Source organism: Pan paniscus, chromosome 15, assembly GCF_029289425.2.
Source record: "Pan paniscus chromosome 15, NHGRI_mPanPan1-v2.0_pri, whole genome shotgun sequence".
Taxonomy (NCBI): domain Eukaryota; kingdom Metazoa; phylum Chordata; class Mammalia; order Primates; family Hominidae; genus Pan; species Pan paniscus.
Window position 1 is genome coordinate 97382339 of NC_073264.2, and position 22108 is coordinate 97404446.

The following is a 22108-nucleotide window of genomic DNA, read 5'->3' on the forward strand; positions in this document are numbered from 1 at the left end:
GCCCAGAGGCAGCACAGGATAAGAGCTCAGTCCCACAAGACTGCTGCCACTTCAGAACCCATCGCAAGTCTCAAGTGGCCTGCACTTCTGACCAACCAGCTGTAAGGCAGGGTTCCCACAACCCCCTCCACAGGTTCAGTAATTTGCTAGGATGGCTCACAGCATCAGGGAAACATTTACTTACATTACTGACTTATAATAAAAGACACCACTCAGCCACAGCCAGGTGGAAGAGGGGCACAGACCCACACGTGGGGCAGGGGCCTGGAGCTCCGGTGCTGTCTCTGGGGGCACCACCACCTCAGCACCTCCCTGTGTTCACCAACTCGGAAGCTCTCCCAATCCTGTCTTTTAGGGATTCTGATGGAGGCTTCATCATATAGGCATGATGGATAATAAATTCAATCTCCAGCCCCTCTTCCCTTCCTGGAGGATGTGGGGTGAAAGTTCCAAGCTTCATATCATGGCCTGGTCATTCTGATGACAGCCCCCATCCTGAGCCTATCCAGCCACCACCAAGAGTCACCTCATTAGAGTCACAAAAGATGCGCCTATCATCTAGAAATGTCAAGGGAGTTAGGAGCTCCGTGTCAAAGACCAAATATGTATTTCCTAATATATCACGATATCACAGGTTGTGAGAAGAATGCAATCAATGGTCAAACTCCAGAGCTGCACACTCTCCAATATGGCAGTGACCAGCCACATGCAGTCACCAAGCACTTGAAAGGTGGCTGCTTCAAACTGGTATGCTAAGTGTAAATACACACTAGATTTTGAAGAGTTAGCAGGAAAAAATAATAATATAAAATAACGACTTTTTGTATTGATTACGTATTAAAATAATGTTTTGGATATATTTGATTATATCTCATATATAACCAAAATTGATTTCACCTGTGTCTTTTTACTTTTTTTAATGTGGCTACTAGAAAATTTGAAGTTACTTCTGTGGCTAACTTTATAGTTCTACTGGGCATCACCGACCGCTCTAGGCTATGGAAAATTCTGTAGAACAAACAACTGGAAGTTGGAAGAAAAGACAGTAAGAAATAGCAAGGCAGGGTGTGCTGTTGGGAGTTGCTTGGAGGTTGGCGGCGCAGGGCTGAAGGCTAGCAAACTGAGCGATCATGTCACACAAACAAATTCACTATTCGGACAGATACGACGACGACGAGTTTGAGTATCGACATGTCATGCTGCCCAAGGACATAGCCAAGCTGGTCCCTAAAACCCATTTGATGTCTGAATCTGAATGGAGGAATCTTGGCATTCAGCAGAGTCAGGGATGGGTCCATTATATGATCCATGAATCAGAACCTCACATCTTGCTGTTCCGGCGCCCACGACCCAAGAAGCCAAAGAAATGAAGCTGGCGAGCTACTTTTCAGACTCAAGCTTTACACAGCTGTCCTTACTTCCTAACATCTTTCTGACAACATTATTATGTTGCCTTCTTGTTTCTCACTTTGATATTTAAAAGATGTTCAATACACTGTTTGAATGTGCTGGTAACTGCTTTGCTTCTTGAGTAGAGCCACCACCACCGTAGCCCAGCCAGATGAGTGCTCTGTGGACCCACGGCCTCAGCTGAGTGTGACCCTAGAAGGCACAATGTGCTCTGTATCCAGAACACACTTGGCAGATGGAGGAAGCATCTGAGTTTGAGACCATGGCTGTTACAGGGATCATGTAAACCTGCTGTTTTTGTTTTTTCCTGCCTGGTGTTGTATATAAGGTGACTTGTGGATTTATGTTTCAGCGTACTGGAAACTTTCCATTTTATTCAAGAAATCTGTTCATGTTAAAAGCCTTGATTAACGAGGAAGTTTTTATAATCTAAAAAAAAAAAAGAAATAGCAGGGAAGGCTGTAGGTGAAAAGAAACTTAAGAGACCTATCAAACAACCCAATGTGTAAAGTCATTTGCATTCTGATTCAAGAAAACCAGCTGTGAAGAAAGTAGCGTGAAATTCATATGATTGAAACTTGTAATACTTCCTGGATAGTTGATGCCATTAAGGAATTATTGTCAGTCTCTTCGAGATGTGATAATGGTTGTCTAGTTATGCTTTCTGAAATAAGAGTCCTTAGCTTTTAGAGAAGAATAGTGAAATATTTACAGATGAAATGACAGACATGCAGGATTTACTGCAAATATTACAGGAGGGGTAGGGTAGGTTTGGGCACAGAGAAAAAGATTGGCTGCGAGTTGGTAATTACTGAAGCTGGGTGAAGTATGTGGAGTTTCATTATGCTAGTCTATCTACTTGTGGGTATATTCCAAATTTTCCATAATAAAAAGTTAAAAAGCAAAAAAAAAGAACCATCATCTCCACCTGAGGCTCTGGCCCAGACTGCTTATGTTCAAATCTCAACTCTAGTCTTGCTAGCTGTGCCTCTGTTTGCTCATCTGCAAAATGGGGATGATAATATTAGTCCTACATTGCAGGGGTTTCTCTGTAATGTGCTTAAAAATGTGGAAACAATATAAATGAAATGAAGATATGTTGCAGGCACTTTGCACATTGTCACGGTGCTCCCAGTGCCTTGTTCCAGGGAGGTTATCCTTATTTACCAAGAGGTTAAGTCACCTGCCCTAGGTCATCCAGTCAGTGGAGGCAAAGCCAAGACATGTCCCGAGTTCATCTGACTTCTGAGTTCAGGCATGACCTGAATGTTCTTGCCTCGGGCTCAGGGCTCAACATTTCCTGTCTTCTCTGCTTCTCCAGTCCTGAGAGATTCTGGGCCCGTTTCCCTGCAGATCAGCTCTAAGGAACATGCTTTTCTCCTGCTCCTTTCTAGAAAAGGCGTAACATTGGCAGAACCAGGAACTCTGGAATTCTGAAGGTTGACTCCCTCAATTCCAAGGGGCTCCACCTCCTGAGCGGAATTGGATAGAAGACAAAGGTCACATGGCTAGGGTGAGGCTTTGAGATGGGCGAGACTGTGAGCAGGACTGACAGGTCAGGGCCAGGACCCAGGATCTTCAGAAGCCACAGGGAGCAAGGCAGGGAGCAGCCTCCTTTGTGCCACACCCAGTGAAGGGGAACTTGCTAAGACAGATTTGTTCCTCCCATCTCCAGAAGAGCCGTTGGATGCCAATGGGTGAGGAGCTGAACCTCTGCAGACTCAGTGTGCTGATCCCATTGCCTCTGCTTGCATGCCTCTCAGGATGGGGAGTTCACTGCATCCCCCTCTTTAAGGACATTATGGTTGTACAAAGGTCTCCAGAATCATCTATTACATCCCCTCATTCTCCCAATGAGGAAATTAAAGCTCAGAGATGCCAAGGCATTTACCCAAGGGCACACCTGGTCCTGGGCCTACGACCCCTAGACAATACTCCTTCCACCTCTTTGCTATAGAGTCTCAGACTAGGGATCTCGGCTGGCTGAGAAATCAGGAAGGCTTCTTAGAGGAGGTGAGATTGGAGGTGGCCCTTGTAGGGTGGCACTAAGATGTCACTTGATATCCTAATTTTTTTTTTGCCCTGCCCACCATGTCTGTGCCTGTGCTGCCATGTCACACTAAGCAGAGTAAAATGAAGGAAGGAAGGGATGAAAGGGGCAGGAAAGCGACTCCCAGGAGCTGAAAGGGCAATAGTATAGGTCCCTTCAGCACCTAGGGTATGTTGTGGGAAGCCCTTAGACCCCAGATGCTACCCTGTGCAGATAGGGATAAAACTCCACCTGTCCCAGCTCAGTGCTCTCCCTGGCTCCTCTGGCCTGCTTGCTGGGCAGGGCCCAAACCAGTTCAGGACTCCTTTTTCTCTGTGACCAATCAGTTAGGGTTCTCTGTTGACTGTGTCTCCTCCTCCTTGTTTTGTATACCCAGCTGGGTGAGAAGAAGGTCACAGCCCAGGCTTGCACGTGGTGGAGGAGCAGGGCCAGTAACTGGTTAGGCAGAGACCCCGCCCACCGCCCTCCGCTCCCACCCTAGCAGGGCCTGTGCCATCCCCAGGACACCAGAGACCACCAGGGGGCTGGAGAGGCTGCGGGAGAAACAGCCTTCCTGGACACACCCAGCTACGGCTCACTTCCCAGCCTGAGCTGTTCCTTAGGAATTGCTTTTCTGGGAAACACACCCTCTTCCAGACCTGCAGCCTTCCTTTCTATGTGGTTTTTGGTTTTGCTCTCTGGTGAGGGTTTCTATTTTTTCCTGGTATACATGAATGGCATGCAGGAAAGTGGAATGAGGACATCATGACCACCACGCAAAGGCCATTGCTCTTAAGGTTTGATGTAAGCTCCCCACTCTCCACCCCCACTACCCCTCTGCCTCGGCCTGGGGTATGAGGTCTTGGTTTTGACAATCAGACAATATTAGCACACTGCTGTGTCTTCCACCTGCAATGGAGCACTGTAGGACGATTTTAAAAAGCAAAGTGGCAGGCTAGGCGCGGTGACTCACGCCTGTAATCCCAGCACTTTGGGAGGCTGAGGCGGGTGGATTACCTGAGGTCGGGAGTTCGAGACCAGCCTGACCAACATGGAGAAACCCCCGTCTCTACTAAAAATACAAAATTAGCTGGGCGTAGTGGTACATGCCTGTAATCCCAGCTACCTGGGAGGCTGAGGCAGGAGAATTGCTTGAACCTGGGAGGCAGAGGTTGCAGTGAGCCAAGATCGTGCCATTGCACTCCAGCCTGGGCAACAAAAGTAAGACTTGGTCTCAAAAAAAAAAAAAAAAAAAAAAAATTACAAAGTGGCTGAATACCAAGATCCTAGGAACTAGGTTCAGCCAAACTGGCTGTGTGTCCTGGTAGAATGCCCACCCTCTGTCTCTGGGCCTCCATGCCCATCTCTGTAGCATGAGGGATTCTCATGAAATAATTTCCAAGAGCCCTTCCCACACTAATACTCCAGGATTCTGTAAGGTTAATTTGGCAAGAATTCCAATGGCGGAAGAAAGATGGAGGGAGGAATATGTCCAGTCTAATAACCCTATGCTCAAGTCAGAGAGCCCCTGGGGCATTGTCCGAGAGGGCTACAGCCCTGGCCCCAGAACCTGAGTCCCTCTAACCTGGGTCAAACCCCTAAAAGCCACTCCAGCAAGAGACAGGCAAAGCCCGGGCTCTTGCTCCAGGCTGGCATTGCCTTGCCATGTGGCTGTAGACATCGTTTCACCTCTCGAGGCCTCAGTTTTCCCCTCTGCAAAAGACACAGTGGGGTAGGTTGGGCATTTTCTTCTTAACTACCAGGAGTCTTTCCTCCAGTAAAATTGTGATGGAAACCGGATGTCACACAAAGGGAAAGGAAACACTGGCATTTCTGGAGTGTTTGAAGCATGTGAAGTATTGTTTAAGGGCTTTGTAATCATTAATGTACTTTGTGCTCACATTAACCCCACAAAGTAGGTGCTGTTATTATCCCCATTTGACACATGAAGAAACTGAGGCCCTGAGGAGTTAAGCCACTTGTCCAAGGTAAAGAGTGGGAGCTGGGCTTCTGATAGGGAGTGGGCCTCAGTCATGAAACCACAAGACTTGTGTAGTTCCAACCCCCTGGGGACATCTCCAGGCACTTGACCCATGCTCTTCCAACATTCATGTATGCACGCCCACGTGTACACACACGTGCACACACACAAACGCACACGTGTGTGCACAAACACATGCATGCACACACAAACACATGCATGCACACACAAACACACACGCACATATACACACACCAACACAAACACACGTGCACACACACGTGTGCACACACACACAATGCACGCACACACACAAATGCACACACATGCATGCACACTGTGGCTACTCCTCTGTAGCCTGCTGGCCAAACTCGGCTCAAGCCCCAAATCAAAGGTGACTGGCAAGATTGCGAGACAGATTTCTGGAGATGGGAAACTCTGCGTCATCAAATTGTCTCAGGGACGGAACACCCATCAGAGCCCTGGGGGAGAGAAGAGACACGGGGCGGCTGCCAATTTTGCTGACCTATGCTGCTGACTTTCCAGCAGCCCCCGACTCCTGTGGCCAGCTGAGCCCAGGTCCAAGCTGCCCCCTGCACAGGGCTTGTTCCCTGGAGGGCTATAAGCCACAGCATCCCCTCCAAGACAGCCAGTCCTGTGAACCTGCTCAATCCCTCACTATTCCTTGGAGCCTGTCCTGGGAGAAGGGAGAGTTCCCTGGACCCCTTCTTGGGACTTGCGGTGACAGGGGTGTGGCTCACTTGCTCAAATCCCTTGTGTGAGGGGAAGCATGCAAGCAAGTGGGTGCTGGGGCCGGGGCAAGCGCTTTTGGGCTCTGGCCCTACAGTACCGTCTAGGGATGTGTTACAATTAATGCTCTTTTAGCAGTTGCCATCCACTGATGGCTAAGTGTTAACCAACTCAGTGGAGAGTGAGGGTGACAGCCTTTTACACCCCGCCCTCTTGGTACCTGGGTCCTTGTCTGGCATCCAGGAAGAATCAGGTCACACGGACTTGAAGGATGGTGAATGCAGAGGTTTTATTGAGTGATGGAGGTGGCTCTTAGTGGGGTGGGGAGCTGGAAAGGGGATGGAGTGGGAAGGTACTCTTCCAGATGGCTGAACTCTTCTCCAACTGTCCAGCTGCCTCTTCCACATTCAGACACTTCTTCTCTTCTCTCCTTCTCTGCCATGCTGCTCTGCTCCTCTGCCAGTGGAGTTTGGGGTTTTTATGGGTATAGGATGGGGGGCATGGTGGGCCAGGGTGGTTTTGGCAAAAGCAACACTCAGGTGGGAAAACAGGAATGTGAAGTTCTCATTTAGGGCCGTGGGCCCAGGCTTGTGGGTGGGGCTTTTGCCAGAGAACTGTCCTCCTCTACCCAGTATTTCCCTGCCTCCTGTCCATATCACCTGCACCAAGAACCTCACTGGGTGGGAGCCAATCCAGAGCCAGAGAAAGGACTTGACACTTGGCCTCAGGCAGACCCAGGCTTGAATCCTGGCCCTGCCTCTGATGAGCAGGGTGACCTGAACTGTCTCAGGTTGCCTCGCTGACTCTGCTTTCCCATCTGGAACATGGGAATAGCAACGCATCAGCCACTCAGTGCAGTGTTGAGGCTGGAACAGGCGGGGCACACTGTGAGCTCCAATTCCTTTTGCCTCCACCCAGCAATTATGTCTGCTGGGGAGAAGAGGAGAAATAAGGATCACACCCTGCCCTCTATCAGTCAGTCAACAACCATTTATTAAACACCTACTATGTGTCAGGCACTTGACAGAGAAATGAAATAACACAAGCAACTCTTATAGCTATACCCTATAATAAATGTTATAGAAGCAGGAGGCGGGTAGAGGTGGAAGAGAACCTCCTGCTTGCAGGGGGATATCAGTCAGAGAAACAGAACCAATAGGAGACACAGATTAAGAGATGTATTGCAAGGAATTGGCTTATGTGATTGTAGGGATGACTAGGCAAGTCAGAAGTCACTTGGGAATGCCAGAACACTCAGCCTTGGACCGAAGCTCCTGCCCGCAAGCCGAATTTCTTCTTCTTCCAGGAAACCTCAGATCTGCTCTAAGTCCTTTCAGCTGATTGACTCAGGCCCATGCCGGGAGTTGAGGACAAGCTTCCTTAGTGAAAGCCAGCTGGCTGTGGGCTGTCACCACACAGACAAACTGCTTCACCCCAACACCAAGATTAGCTTGAAATGGAATAACTGGGGCCTGTCATCCAGCCAGGTGGACCCACAGACTCACCGCAGCAGAGCACCTAGAGGCGGCCACGGAGGGTTAGTGACAGAGCAGAATCAGGCAGGGCACCCGGGCAGGGGGCAGACCCAGCAAAGGCTCCTAGGGCGGATTGTAGAAGAGGTCTTTGGAGATCAGGGAGTACAGCAACGTGGCTGTGGCACTATTTAAATTAAATTAAATTGAAAATTAAATTAAATTAAAAAGGATTGGTGGCTCACGCCTGTAATCCCAGCACTTTGGGAGGCCGAGGCGGGCGGATCATGAGGTCAGGAGATCAAGACCATCCTGGCTAACACGGTGAAACCCTGTCTCTACTAAAAATACAAAAAAAAAAAAAAAATCAGCCAGGCGTGGTGGCGGGCGCCTGTAGTACCAACTACTCGGGAGGCTGAGGCAAGAGAAGGTGTGAACCCGGGAGGCAGATCTTGCAGTGAGCCGAGATCATGCCACTGCACTCCAGCCTGGGCTACAGAGCGAGACTCCGTCTCAAAAAAAAAAAAAAAAAAAAAATTAAAAAGGATTGGAATAAAGGAATGGTTTAGTAAACAAAAATAAACAAATGCAATGCCTTTTTTGAAGGCGTTGTTACTACAGCCATGATGGAGCAACACGGATACATTCCCATGACAGGAGGTTTCATGTAAAACCACGGTGACAGAACACAGTTGGATGTGGCATACATAAACAGCTGTGCCCAGGGATGGAACTCTGGGAGATTTTCCCATTAGTTTTAAATGCTCTTTCATGTAGTTATTCTTTTATTTTTATTTTTTTGAGACGGAGTCTCGCTCTGTCGCCCAGGCTGGAGTGCAACGGTGCAATCTCGGCTCACTGCAACCTCTGCCTCCCGGTTCAAGCGATTCTCCTGCCTCAGCCCCCCAAGTAGCTGGGATTATAGGCACCCACCATCATGCCCAGCTAATTTTTGTATTTTTGTAGAAGTGAGGTTTCACCATGTTGGCCAGGCTTGTCTTGAACTTCTGACCTCAGGTGATCCACCTGCCTTGGCCTCCCAAAGTGCTGGGATTACAGGCATGAGCCACAGCACCCAGCCTAGTTATTTATTTTTTTTTTTTTTAAAGAGAGAGATGTTATTTTTTTTTTTAAGGGGAATGAGTGGCATTAGGATGTCAAATGAAATTGCTTATTTATTAAAACTGAAAAACCCAGTTTGGGGAAAGAAACGAAACACACTGAGCAGAATAATCTAACCACAGTGAACAGGAAAAAAAGCCAAGAATAAAGTAAGTTCCGGGGTATCCAAGGGCGAGCAAAGCCAGGCCGGCAGGCCTCCTCCTCCCTTGCAGAAAGCAGGATGGATGAGGGGCTCTGCTTCTCCAGGCTCCCTCCTGTCCCCACTGAAAGTGTTTCCAGAACATTCCAGGCCCATAAAGTGTCCAAATGCTGGAAGGACTCACATGTATATGTCTGGGATTGAATCAAATCTTCTGACTCAATTCTCTTTGGGAGTTCTGAGAATAGAGGTCACTTCCCAGAACCCCGTCCTCCCCCTACAGACAGCTTTGGCCTTCTTTTCAGGGAAGAAAAGAAAAGGGACTCTTGGAAACCCTGCTGAGGGCCACGCAGCTCCGGCTGTTGAGGCTCATATGGTTTATGAGGCGCCATCACCCCCTTCCGCCACCCCCTGCCTGCTGTGGCCTGAGGCTTACCTTCGTGACTGCCCTAAAAACAGCATCCAGACTCAGTAACCACGTCAATCAGCTTTTAGAGGAAAACATTTATTCTGGGGAGGTGTCAGGGAAAGGATTCAGGAGATCTTGGTTCTTTCTAGCTCTGGCCTTGACATCGACTTGCTGGGTGGTCTGAAGGATTTCACTTATTTACAGAGCGAATATTGTTCAAGAGTTTGGGATGTGCAAAACTCAGCTGCAGGAGTGATGCAGGGTGGGAAGATGAGCAAGGCAGGGTCCTCCTCTCCAAGTACAGCGAATATGGTGGGACAGATGCACATGCACTTTATGCACGCATGCACGCACACCATGTGCTCAGCTGCCACTGAGAGGAGATAGGAGATGCAGAGGGAGAGGGAGAACAGCCGCCCTCTGACTAAGGATGGAGCCCAGCTGTCTCAAGAGCTCTCCTGGATGGACAGACTGGTGGCGTCCCAGCAAAATCCCCCATCTCTCCATCCAGCTGTGTAATGAATGACTGGCAACCTCAGCTGGCCTGTGAGCAGGAGATCTGGCCAGGTGGAAGGGAATCCCTGACACCCCACAGCCCCTGGTGTAGCTAAAGCAGACGGGCCTCCTGGGCTGGTGCAGGAAGAACAGCTTATGTTCTCGAACACATTGACCACGTGCTCCATGCATCTGACACACACAGACTCGTCTACTCCACACAGCACCCTAGGAGATGGGGCTGTTTAAAATACCAATCCCCACTGTATAGTTGAAAAAACTGAGGTGCAATGAGGTTAAATAACGAGCTCTAGAGAGGAGGACTCAATTCACAGTCAGCTTCCAGAGCCCATCGGCCTAACCGCCAGGCTGGCTTCCCGTCCGTAATGCACGTTTCCAGCTAGAGGCTTTCCGGCTGGGTTTCCCACACTTAGCCATTTACATTCACGTTCACAGTTTTTGCCATATCCATGTCACCTGTACAACCATTTCTTTAGTAGTGACTTACTTTTGAACTGCAACTTCATGTCACCAATTTAAATGGAAAATGAGTATCATTTATCATAAAAAAGATGATAACTGTACAAAATAAAAGCAATAGAATGTAAACAATGCTATTAAAGCCTGGGTAGATTCGGGGACCAGCCAAGGCTCTGAACCTGCTCAGTCTGTTGAAAAAGGAGATTACGCACATAGAAAGGCGTTGAAGACGCACGGACACCACGCTGAGACGTTCTTGTTGGCCTAATCAGGAGGAATGACTAGATTATTCAATTCAAGGTTATTTACCAGCCAAACTACTTCCCTTGCTGGGAAATGCTTCCCAGCTCTAACATGCAGTCAGAAAATACGGGACACAAGTTGACATCCGAAGGAAAAATATCTTTTCCTTCTCCACTTCCGAGTTCTTGGTTGGGGGCCCTGAAACAAAAAACAGATGAACAAGAGAAAAGTGAACAAATTAATTTAATGTAAGTTTAATGTGACATGGGAACCTTCATAAGGAAATGAAGTGATTAAGCCTGAGTGCCTTTTTATTTTTTTGAGACAGAGTCTCACTCTATCGCCCAGGCTGGAGTGCAGTGGTGCGATACGGCTCACTGCAGCCTCGATCTCCCTGGGCTCAGCTGATCCTCCCACCTCAGCCTCCCAGGTAGTTAGGACCAGGACTACAGGTGTGTGCCACCACTCCCACCTAATTTTTTTGTACTCTTTGTAGACACAGTCTCGGCTGTGTTGGCCAGGCTGGTCTCCCACTCCTGGGCTCAAGCGATCCGCCTGCCTCAGCCTCCCAAAGTGCTGGGGTCACAGGCATGAACCACTGTGCCCGGCCTGAGTGTTTCCATTAGATGTGATGAAGAGTGGAGAATCGTGGGGCTGTGGTGGGACCAGGGGGCACGAGCGAAGTACAGAGAACTGGGGAAACAGCAAGGCCTGTCGGGGCTCCTCTCAGTGTCCCCAGTGCTCGGAGTGGACGGTGCCCCTTTCCTCTGGCTGTGGAGTCTGGTGTCCTGCTTCAGGGAACAATCACATAGTCCTTCTGCGCCTGCTGTTTCTTGGATTCTTTCCACTTAAAATATTCAACTTGTGAAGCTGCCACATTTTGGGGTAGCATGCCCTGAACCCCATCATTGGCTACAAGGTCGCGGGCCCCACATGAGGCACACTTGGCCCTTGAGACAGTGACACTATGTATTTCGTGGAGGCCACTGCTTCAAAGGCCCTAAGGTGTGGATTCCTGGGAAACCAAAACAGGCCGTCTCCAAGGCTCAAGTGGAATTGATTCCTAACAGCGCCAGGCCCACGGTGTCTGTGTGAGTAAATGAAGAAGTGTTTTTACAGTAAGTCTTCTTGGATAGAATTCTGAGGGAGAGAGAGAATGAGTGAATCAGAATGTTGGATGTTCCCTCTAAGGCATCTGTTTAAAAAATCAGGGGAAAAACCCAGGAGCAGAGTCATCGCCTGTCCCCAGCTCTGAGGATCAGCGTCTGTGAGGGGCATGAGTCCACCCTCCTAGCTCTGTAGACAAGGAAACTGTGGTCCAGAGAGATGGAGATCCCACAGACAACGGCCCACCTGGAGCACCCCCTCCCCGCCTGACTTTATATTCCCAGGATGCGTTCATCAGGGTCTCAGTAAAAAAAAAGAGGGCACATTCCAATTGGGTAATAGGAAGAGGATGTTAATGAAGCGTTTCTTTACAGTGCTGTAGGCAGCATATTGGGGTTCTGCGAAGAGCAGGCAGCACCCTGGGTGCCTCAGGCCTGGTGCGGCAAAGCCTCAGCACCCTCCCTACCTCCTTCCCCCCTCGCGATCAGGCCCCTGATAAAAGCAGTGAACTCTGCTCCAGGCCTGGCCAGCATAAAGGCCCCCAAGAGAGGAGCCAACAACACCCCATCCTCCCTCTCACCCTCCCTCAGGCTCCTGCTGGGGCTCCCACTGTCCAAACCCAAAGAGAAGCCAGAAGGCAAAGAGCCCCATGGTACCCGTCAGGGCTCCCGAGCAGGGGCCACAGAGGAGAAGCCAGGAGGTGACCTGGAGCAGGACACAGCAGCTCCCTGACAGGGATCCTCACCCAGGGCACGCCTCTAGAGCAGATGGAGAAAACAACTCAGTAGACTTCAGACTCCCAAATTCTCCCAGTTCCTTAACCCGCCTGCCCTCTGGACTTCGGGAGAAAGTTGAGAGGGAAAGCCCTCAACTTTGTTTTGAAAATGAGAGCAATGTTTACAGCCACTAGCAAGCAATTAGGATCCAGCTGGGCTGATGTGGCCAGATCTGGGGACACCCAGCCAGGTAGATGCACAACAGACCCATAATGGAGGTCAGCAAGGAAACGCTGGACACGTTCCCCATGACTGAGCTGTGAGGACCTGAATTATCTGTGCGGCGGTCACTGTCGTGTAGAAATGGAAGCTGTACATGCAGGCTGAGGTTTCTCAGCTGGACAGTTCAGCCCGAGTGAGCCCCAAGAGGACAGGGGAGGCTGGTCTTCATTCTTCCCCTCTGAATCACCAGCACATGATAGACCGTCAATAATTTGTTAAATGCTTTTTAAAATGAATGCTTTAAGCCAGGTGCAGTGGCTCACATCTGTAATCCCAACACTTTGGGAGGCCGAGGCGGGTGGATTGTTTGAGGTCAGGAGTTCGAGACCAACCTGGCCAACATGGCAAAACCTCATCTCTACCAAAAATACAAAAATTAGCCAGGCATGGTGGCAGGCACCTGTGATCCCAGCTACTCAGGAGGCTGAGACAGGAGAATCGCTTGAACCCGGGAGGCAGAGGTTGCAGTGAGCCAAGATTACGCCATTGTACTCCAGCCTGGGCGACAGAGCGAGACTCTGTCTCAAAAAAAAAAAAAAAAAAAAAAAAATTACTCTTCAAACACATGATCTCTCACCACTGTTGAATTTTCTTTCTATGAGCCCAGGAGGGCCTCTCAGAGAGGAAAGCTCCTAGGTCTTCCTTTCCCTCTGAAAACTCCCTGCCTTGAAGGATCAGAAGGACTGTGCTGCTCGTTGCATCCTTTGCAAGTTCCAAACCCTGATCCCAGCTGTGCTTAGGGGTTCCTGCAAACCTTTTCCGGGTGTTAATTACCTCCCACTTCATTTCCTGTTTACCAACTCAGCTTTTTGTTTTAATGTGTTTGAATTCCCTGAACTGACCGTTGTCTGATCTCCACCTCCCAACTGAATTAGGGGAGCTGGGCTTCTGGAAACCCAGGTGCCGGGTGTTGCAGCGTGGCTGAAAGCTGGGATGTGGCAGATCCGTGGCTACATTCATGCACACACACACACCCACATACCCACACATGCACACACACACACACCTGCACTCACACACTTGCACATGCATAGACCACAGCTTTCCACACTCTTCCTAGACAGGGGTCACTTGGTATCCTGGAGAGAGTGTGAAGTCTGGAATGGAAAGAGGGGGGATTAAGCCCCACCTCTAGCCATGGGACTGAGACAAGTCACCCCCACCCATCTGCGCCTTGTTTCCTCCTCTGTGAGGCAAGCACAGAGCCCATGCCTCCCTCCCTGGATGGGAGTGATGTGAAACTTGAAGAGGGGTAGAGACAAGGGTCGTCAATGGAAGCCCCTTGGGCAAAAAGGCCCTTTCAACTAGGGGCACAGAGGAGGCCCTGGGCTGAGAACTTGACAGCACCTTGTATTGGTAACCAGCCCAAGGGACTGGAAATACTCAGATGTGTCTGTCTCCCTTATTAGGTTCAAAGTCCCTCAAGACCCTGTCTCCATCACAGTGCTCCAGTCCAGACCTCTCCTCTGAGCTCCAGACCCTGCTGGACCCAATAGCCATCCCCATCCCCACCTGCCTGGAATTCTCCAAAGAACCTCCCCTTTAACAGTTCCAGCCTTTAATAGTTCCAGTCTAAACACATGACCTTTCTCCTCTAAATCAGCCCCCCATCTCTGCCTTTGCAGGAGATGGAAGCCATGACACCTGCCTCGCCCCTGTCCTCACACCATCCATGTCCAATCAAGCACTAGGCATGTCAGGTTTACCCTCTAAACTCCTCTGGAATCCAGTCTCTCAGTCTCCATCATCCCAGGTCGAAGCTAATGGGCTAACTGGTCCTTGCTTCCACTCTACCCCCACTGCAATCCTGACTTCCTGAGCAGCAGCCAGGGCCTAATCCATATTCACACCAAGCGCCTTCCTGACTGAGATATCCTCCTGCACCATCATCCCTCCACCCTGTTTAGTTCTGCTCACCCTCAGTGTTCTCATCAATAATCCACTCGCCCTCACAGGCGCGTTTGGGACCCCATGTTCTATGCTCTCACAGGACCTTTTGCTTGATTTTTCACTGTACTTAGGTCAGTTTGCAGTTATTAAGTGACTGAGCAATGTCTGGCTTCTCCAGTAGACTGTCAGCTCCTAGCCATTGTATCCCTAGCACCGCTGTGTGGGAGCACTTCACAAACGTCCATTGAGTCAGGGACTCAGCAGTCTCCATTTCTCCTCCCTGCTGGAGAATGCGTGTATTTTGCAGTCCCCAGCCCCTGTGCCATCTAACCATCTTTTCTTCTCTGTTCAGCCCAGGTGTGGCCTCACTCACATCCCACTCTGAGTCCAAATGTTCTCTCCCTGGAAGATACCAATGTTTCTCTCTGTTCGTGAGGACTCTGTGCCCACCACGGCCTCTTTCAGGTGAGTCAAAGGGATTCCTCAGTTCACTAGTTAGGGGAGGTGGGCAGACACCCTGGAGAACTCCCTGGAAAGCTCAACTCTCATGTCCCGGACAACAGTTGAAGGAACCAGTGATGTTAAGCCCAAAGACAAAACCTCTCAGGTGTCCAAGTCCCTGTAGGCCTGTTGGGAGCAGAGGGAATGTTCTGTGGAACTAGAGGAAGAGGGGCTCAGGGAGGAGCAGGGCACATTCCTGGCTGTCATATGTGATCTATCCCAGATGAACTTGGAAGTGAAGGGAAGAGAGTTAAACATTAAAGTAAATAGCCAGTGGATCAGACAGCAATGTGCCAGATTGCCTTGGAGACAAAATATTTCCAACACATGGCTGACATTTGGTGGGAGATCAGAACACCCTAAAGAGAGAATTTAAGGGGAGGGGGAGGAGGACCTGAGCCAGAGTAGAAGCAGAGGATGGGGAGATCTGTTCTTGGGGACAGCATTTGCAAGAAACAAGGCTGAGGGGTCCACTCCAACCTCTCCACCCTGCTGCAGGTGCTGCCTATGATGAAGATGAGCAGATGGCCATCTCAGCTGGGGCCACAGTGCACTGGACCTATAGTTTCCAATTCCGCACTCACCAGGCATCTTTCTGATGATCCGATGGCTTCTCAGAGCCAGGGATGGGCCAGGATCCATCCCCTTGGCTACTGTCTTGCTGAGAAATTAATAAGCAGCATCTGGTGCTATACTTTGGTCTCTAGTGAGTTAGCTCATGAAAGATGATAGATTCTCCAAGCCAGGGGTATGCAGGAAATGGGTTTTCTGTAGCTACAGAAATGGGGTTGAGGGTTGGACCAAGGGGACTACCCAGGGGAAATCTTACCTTCAGAGGACTCTGGAAAGGAGGCTGCAAGTTTTCATGGGTCAAGAATTCAGAGCCCAGTAGAGACAGCTTATCTCTGTTCCAAGATGTCTGGGGCCTTGGTTGGAAGATTCAAAGGCTAGGAAACCAGGAGCCACCAAAAGCGTAACTGGGGCCAGAGGATCCACTTTCAAGGTGGCAAGTTGGTTCCCCCCATGTGGCTGCTTGAGTATCCTCACATGGCGGCTCACATCCTTCCAAGTAAGCAATGCAAGAGGCCAAGAAAGATGCTGCAAAGCATGTTATGACCTAGCCTCAGAAATCACACACCATCCCTGCCACCATTAGTAAGAAGTCCAGCCCACGTCCAGGAGAAGAGGAAGCAGATTCCTCCTTTTGAAAGGAAGAATATCAAGTAATTCGGGGGGCATATGAAAGCCACCACGCACCACAGGGATCTTTTTAGAGCATACTTCTTATACCATCACTGTAGTTCCTTAAGACTCAGGGGCAAAGCCTCACTTCCTTAGCACCCAGTGAAGACCACGCTTACTCCCTCACTCAACCTCTTGCTACTTCCCACCTCTCCTGTCCAACATCTAGTGTCACTTTCCAGAACATACCAACAGCTTCCCCAGTTCTGTGCCTCTGCTCAGGCTGTTCCCCCTGCCTGGTCCACTTGTCCTCCTTCTTGTCCCGTCAAAATGTTTCTTATCCTTCAAGACCCAGCTCTAGAGTCACCTCCAACCCCTTACCCACCAGCCCCCTCTCCAAGTCTGTGTCCCACAACCCCCCTGCTCCCTCCAGGGCACCCTCCACCCTCTGGGCCACAGTTGTCAGGAGTCAGGCAGGGCAGGGGCCGGGTGGTGTCTTCTTTGTGTTCTTGCACTCAGGGCAGAGCTCAGCACAGAGCAGACGCTCAAAAAACATTTAAAGGATAAAAGCATTGATTTGTGGGTCCCCCAGTCTGGCTCCAGGATGCCAGCCAGCTGCTCCTAGAAGCAAACGGACTTTTCCTGGGAAATCCCAGAGGTGATGATCAGTATCTCTCCCGTGACTTGTAGTTCAGCTCTTCCTCCATGAGCCTGACTATCAGTGGACCTCCCAGAAAGAGCCCCTTTTCCTTCTCTCACCCACAGCACAGGGCACTGGGAAAATGCCCAATGAGTCCTGCCCTCTGGGTTGTGCTTTGGACTTTTCAGTGTGTCTTCGCATCCACTCTTCAACTTGAATGTTGCAACAGCCATGAAAAAAGAAATGCAAAGCGATTCAGGATGAGAGCAATACCCTACTCCAAAGAAGGCAAAATAGAAGCTCAGAGAGGTCAAGCAATTTGCCCAAGACCACACAGCTAGGAGTGGAACTCATGGCTGTCCAAGCCCCTTGCCTCTGCTGAAGGTAGAGATGAATTACAGCAACAAGTCTAGAAAGGTGCCTGCCCTATGGTCTGTGAGTCTTGCCTAAGAATGAAAGAGGAGCCAGTGGGTTAAAGATGAGGTCACCAACAAACGGTGGTGTTGGAGTTTACCACTGGTTATTTTAGTGGGTTTGCAAGAATTGTTAATTACTAATGTTTATTGAGCCTAGTGCAGTGCTTGGGGCATTTTGCACATTGTCTCTGATCCCTATCACAACCCTGAGAGGTAGTTTTTTTAACTCTCATTTTACAGGTGAGGTCATTGTGGTTCAAGGACATTAAGTAACTTCCCCAGCGTCACACGGCTTATAAGTAAGGCAGCCAGGATATGAACCCAGTAGGACTATCTGGCTGCAAAGTCCCCACCCTCCCTCGCCATCTGTATCCTCCAATCATCTTCAGTGCTTTGCTGATAGAAGGTACAGAAATACGATGCCACAGACTGTCCAGGAAGACAGAAACTAGGCAGATGGGCTGGCCATGGTCTCCAAGCCAGACTGGAACCTCCAGGTCTGGAATGATATCATTTTTCTCTTTTAATAAATTAACTCACCCACCACACGGCTTTGAGAGGCTGAAAGGTGACCAACTCCCTTGGGAGGGCCCCGGTTGATAAGGAAGGAATGTAAATCCTCCCATCACGGAAGCTTCAAGGAGGTCAAGGGTCCAACACTTGAGATTGTTAGTGCTGTTGGTGGATACTGGCCAAGGAAATATCCCAGTGGAGCCTCGAGATGAAGAACATGAGGCCCCCGCTTAGATCCAAGGATCAGAGGGGGCTCTGTAAGACCCAGGGGAGTCAGGTGCACTGGAGCGCAGGCTGCAGAAAACAGCCTGAGCTCCACCTCGGCTTCTCCTTGTCCTGGCTGGTTGTCTTTAACCCCTGTCTCCTTCTGCACCAGTTTTTGTCCTTCCCTTGTGACCCTGAGGGGTAACAGCCTCTTTTCCACTTTCTTTCAGCACCGACATGCTCAATGTCACCTTGCAAGGGCCCACTCTTAACGGGACATTTGCCCAGAGCAAATGCCCCCAAGTGGAGTGGCTGGGCTGGCTCAACACCATCCAGCCCCCCTTCCTCTGGGTGCTGTTCGTGCTGGCCACCCTAGAGAACATCTTTGTCCTCAGCGTCTTCTGCCTGCACAAGAGCAGCTGCACGGTGGCAGAGATCTACCTGGGGAACCTGGCCGCAGCAGACCTGATCCTGGCCTGCGGGCTGCCCTTCTGGGCCATCACCATCTCCAACAACTTCGACTGGCTCTTTGGGGAGACGCTCTGCCGCGTGGTGAATGCCATTATCTCCATGAACCTGTACAGCAGCATCTGTTTCCTGATGCTGGTGAGCATCGACCGCTACCTGGCCCTGGTGAAAACCATGTCCATGGGCCGGATGCGCGGCGTGCGCTGGGCCAAGCTCTACAGCTTGGTGATCTGGGGGTGTACGCTGCTCCTGAGCTCACCCATGCTGGTGTTCCGGACCATGAAGGAGTACAGCGATGAGGGCCACAACGTCACCGCTTGTGTCATCAGCTACCCATCCCTCATCTGGGAAGTGTTCACCAACATGCTCCTGAATGTCGTGGGCTTCCTGCTGCCCCTGAGTGTCATCACCTTCTGCACGATGCAGATCATGCAGGTGCTTCGGAACAACGAGATGCAGAAGTTCAAGGAGATCCAGACGGAGAGGAGGGCCACGGTGCTAGTCCTGGTTGTGCTGCTGCTATTCATCATCTGCTGGCTGCCCTTCCAGATCAGCACCTTCCTGGATACGCTGCATCGCCTTGGCATCCTCTCCAGCTGCCAGGACGAGCGCATCATCGATGTAATCACACAGATCGCCTCCTTCATGGCCTACAGCAACAGCTGCCTCAACCCACTGGTGTACGTGATCGTGGGCAAGCGCTTCCGAAAGAAGTCTTGGGAGGTGTACCAGGGAGTGTGCCAGAAAGGGGGCTGCAGGTCAGAACCCATTCAGATGGAGAACTCCATGGGCACACTGCGGACCTCCATCTCCGTGGAACGCCAGATTCACAAACTGCAGGACTGGGCAGGGAGCAGACAGTGAGCAAACGCCAGCAGGGCTGCTGTGAATTTGTGTAAGGATTGAGGGACAGTTGCTTTTCAGCATGGGCCCAGGAATGCCAAGGAGACATCTATGCACAACCTTGGGAAATGAGTTGAGGTCTCCAGTAAAACACCGGAGAGTAATTCCTGCCCTGCCCAATTTTGCAGGGAGCATGGCTGTGAGGATGGGGTGAACTCATGCACAGCCAAGGACTCCAAAAACACAACAGCATTACTGTTCTTATTTGCTGCCACACCTGAGCCAGCCTGCTCCTTCCCAGGAGTGGAGGAGGCCTGGGGGCAGGGAGAGGAGTGACTGAGCTTCCCTCCCGTGTGTTGTCCGTCCCTGCCCCAGCAAGACAACTTAGATCTCCAGGAGAACCGCCATCCAGCTTTGGTGCAATGGCTGAGTGCACAAGTGAATTGTTGCCCTGGGTTTCTTTAACCTATTCAGCTAGAACTTTGAAGGACAATTTCTTGCATTAATAAAGGTTAAGCCCTGAGGGGTCCCTGATAACAACCTGGAGACCAGGATTTTATGGCTCCCCTCACTGATGGACAAGGAGGTCTGTGCCAAAGAAGAATCCAATAAGCACATATTGAGCACTTGCTGTATATGCAGTATTGAGCACTGTAGGCAAGAGGGAAGAAAGAGAAGGAGCCATCTCCATCTTGAAGGAACTCAAAGACTCAAGTGGGAACGACTGGGCACTGCCACCACCAGAAAGCTGTTCGACGAGACGGTCGAGCAGGGTGCTGTGGGTGATATGGACACCAGAAGGGGGAGACCAAGGTTCCAGCTCAACCAATAACTATTGCACAACCACCTGTCCCTGCCTCAGTTCCCTCTTCTGTAACATGAAGTCGTTGTGAGGATTAAAGGCAGTAACAGGTATAAAAGTACTTAGAAAAGCAAAGGGTGCTATGTACATGTGAGGCATTATTATGCAGACGTAACTGGGATATGTTTACTATAAGGAAAAGACACTGAGGTTTAGAAATAGCTCCGTGGAGCAGAATCAGTATTGGGAGCTGGTGGCGGTGTGAAGCACCAGTGTCTGGCACACAGTAGGTGTTCATTGGCTCCCTTCCACCTGTCATTCCCACCACCCTGAGGCCCCCACCGCCACACACACATGAGCATTTGGAGAGAAGGCCATGTCTTCAAAGTTTGATTTGTGATGAGGCAGAGGAAGATATTTCTAATCAGTCTTGCCCAGAGGATCACAGTGCTGAGACCCCCCACCACCAGCCGGTACCTGGGAAGGGGGAGAGTGCAGGCCTGCTCAGGGACTGTTCCTGTCTCAGCAACCAAGGGATTGTTCCTGTCAATCAATGGTTTATTGGAAGGTGGCCCAGTATGAGCCCTAGAAGAGTGTGAAAAGGAATGGCAATGGTGTTCACCATCGGCAGTGCCAGGGCAGCACTCATTCACTTGATAAATGAATATTTATTAGCTGGTTGGAGAGCTAGAACCTGGAGAACTAGAACCTGGAGGGCTAGAACCTGGAGAGGCTAGAACCTAGAAGGGCTAGAACCTGGAGGGGCTAGAACCTAGAGAAGCTAAAACCCGAGCTAGAAGCTGGAGGACTAGAACCTGGAGGGCTGGAATCTGGAGAGCTAGAACCTGGAGGGCTAGAATCTGGAGGGCTAGAACCTGGAGGGCTAGAATCTGGAGAGCTAGAACCTGGAGGGCTAGAACCCAGAGAGCTAGAACCTAGAAGGGCTAGAACCTGGAGGGCTGGAATCTGGAGAGCTAGAACCTGGAGGGCTAGAACCTGGAGGGCTAGAACCTAGAAGGGCTAGAACCTGGAGGGCTACAACCTGGCAGGCTAGAACCTAGAAGGGCTAGAATCTGGAGAGCCAGAACCTGGAAGGGCTAGAACCTGTAGAGCTAGAACCCGGCAGGCTAGAACCTGGCAAGCTAGAACCTGGAGGGAATGAACCTGGAGGGCTAGAACCTGGAGAATGAGAAAAATTTACATGGCAAAGAGCCCATAAATCCTGACCAATCCAACTCTGAATTTTAAAGCAAAAGCGTCAAAAAAAAGATTCCCTCCTTACCCCCAACCCACTCTTTTTTCCCACCACCCACTCTCCTCTGCCTCAATAAGTATCTGGAGAAAGAAAACAGGTGAAAGAAGAAGTAAAAACCATTTAGTATTAGTATTAGAATGAAGTCAAACTGTGCCACACATGGTGAATGAAAAAAAAAAAGGCTGTGTTTTGTCACACAGGGCAGTCATTCAGCAGCAGAGCACGTGATGGTCTGAGACTCTCTTAGGAGCAGAGATCTGCCGCAACGGCCATGTGGGGATCCACACCTGGTCTGAGGAGCAACTGAGTCTGTGGGAGAAGAGCGGCCCTATGCATGGTGTAGATGCCCTGATAAAGAACATCTGCCCTGTGAAAGACTCAATGAGCTGTTATGTTGTAAACAGGAAGCATTTCACATCCAAACGAGAAAATCATGTAAACATGTGTCTTTTCTGTAGAGCATAATAAATGGATGAGGTTTTTGCATAGCTCTAGCATTTGTTACAACTCCCGAAACCCCCAAGTTTGGTCCCTGGGGTACCGCCTTGCACACTCAGAAGCCTTTGGGAAGGGGTGCTATTCATTTCTGCTCAATCTGTTAACAGCCGTCTGGCATGTAGATCAGTAGTCTCCAAGCTTTTGTGATTGTATATTCCTATAGGAAAAAAAGAATTGATTATGCATACCCAGTATGTATACTTATTAATCTGTATGAAGATGTACATTCTAAAATATAATCAACCAGTAGAAATTTAAGAA

At 50.0% G+C, this 22108-nt stretch overlaps 2 protein-coding genes across 5 annotated transcripts in view; both read left to right on the top strand.

The window, feature by feature from the left end:
* LOC117975890 (cyclin-dependent kinases regulatory subunit 1-like) overlaps window positions 1–14788 on the top strand; it is a 33880-nt gene extending 19092 nt beyond the window's left edge. The window contains exon 2 of the mRNA XM_034938082.3: window positions 933–14788. Within this exon, the coding sequence (XP_034793973.1) occupies window positions 1131–1370 (240 nt within the window). The 5' untranslated portion in view covers window positions 933–1130 and the 3' untranslated portion in view covers window positions 1371–14788. The remainder of the gene's footprint in view (window positions 1–932) is intronic.
* Window positions 1–21835, top strand: part of BDKRB2 (bradykinin receptor B2) — a 40960-nt gene extending 19125 nt beyond the window's left edge. The window contains exons 2-4 of one of the 4 annotated variants that reach the window (XR_004666301.3): window positions 14878–14990; window positions 18212–20204; window positions 21550–21835. Coding sequence is in view for 2 of the 4 variants with exons in the window: in XM_008958283.6 (XP_008956531.1) it covers window positions 14917–14990; window positions 18212–19313 (1176 nt within the window). In the remaining 2 variants the exon portion in view is untranslated. Of the gene's footprint in view, window positions 1–14877; window positions 14991–18211 lie in introns of all 4 variants that reach the window. The other 3 variants (XR_010109780.1, XM_008958283.6, XM_034938081.3) reach the window with 3 other exon arrangements.
* Window positions 21836–22108: the final 273 nt, after the last annotated feature.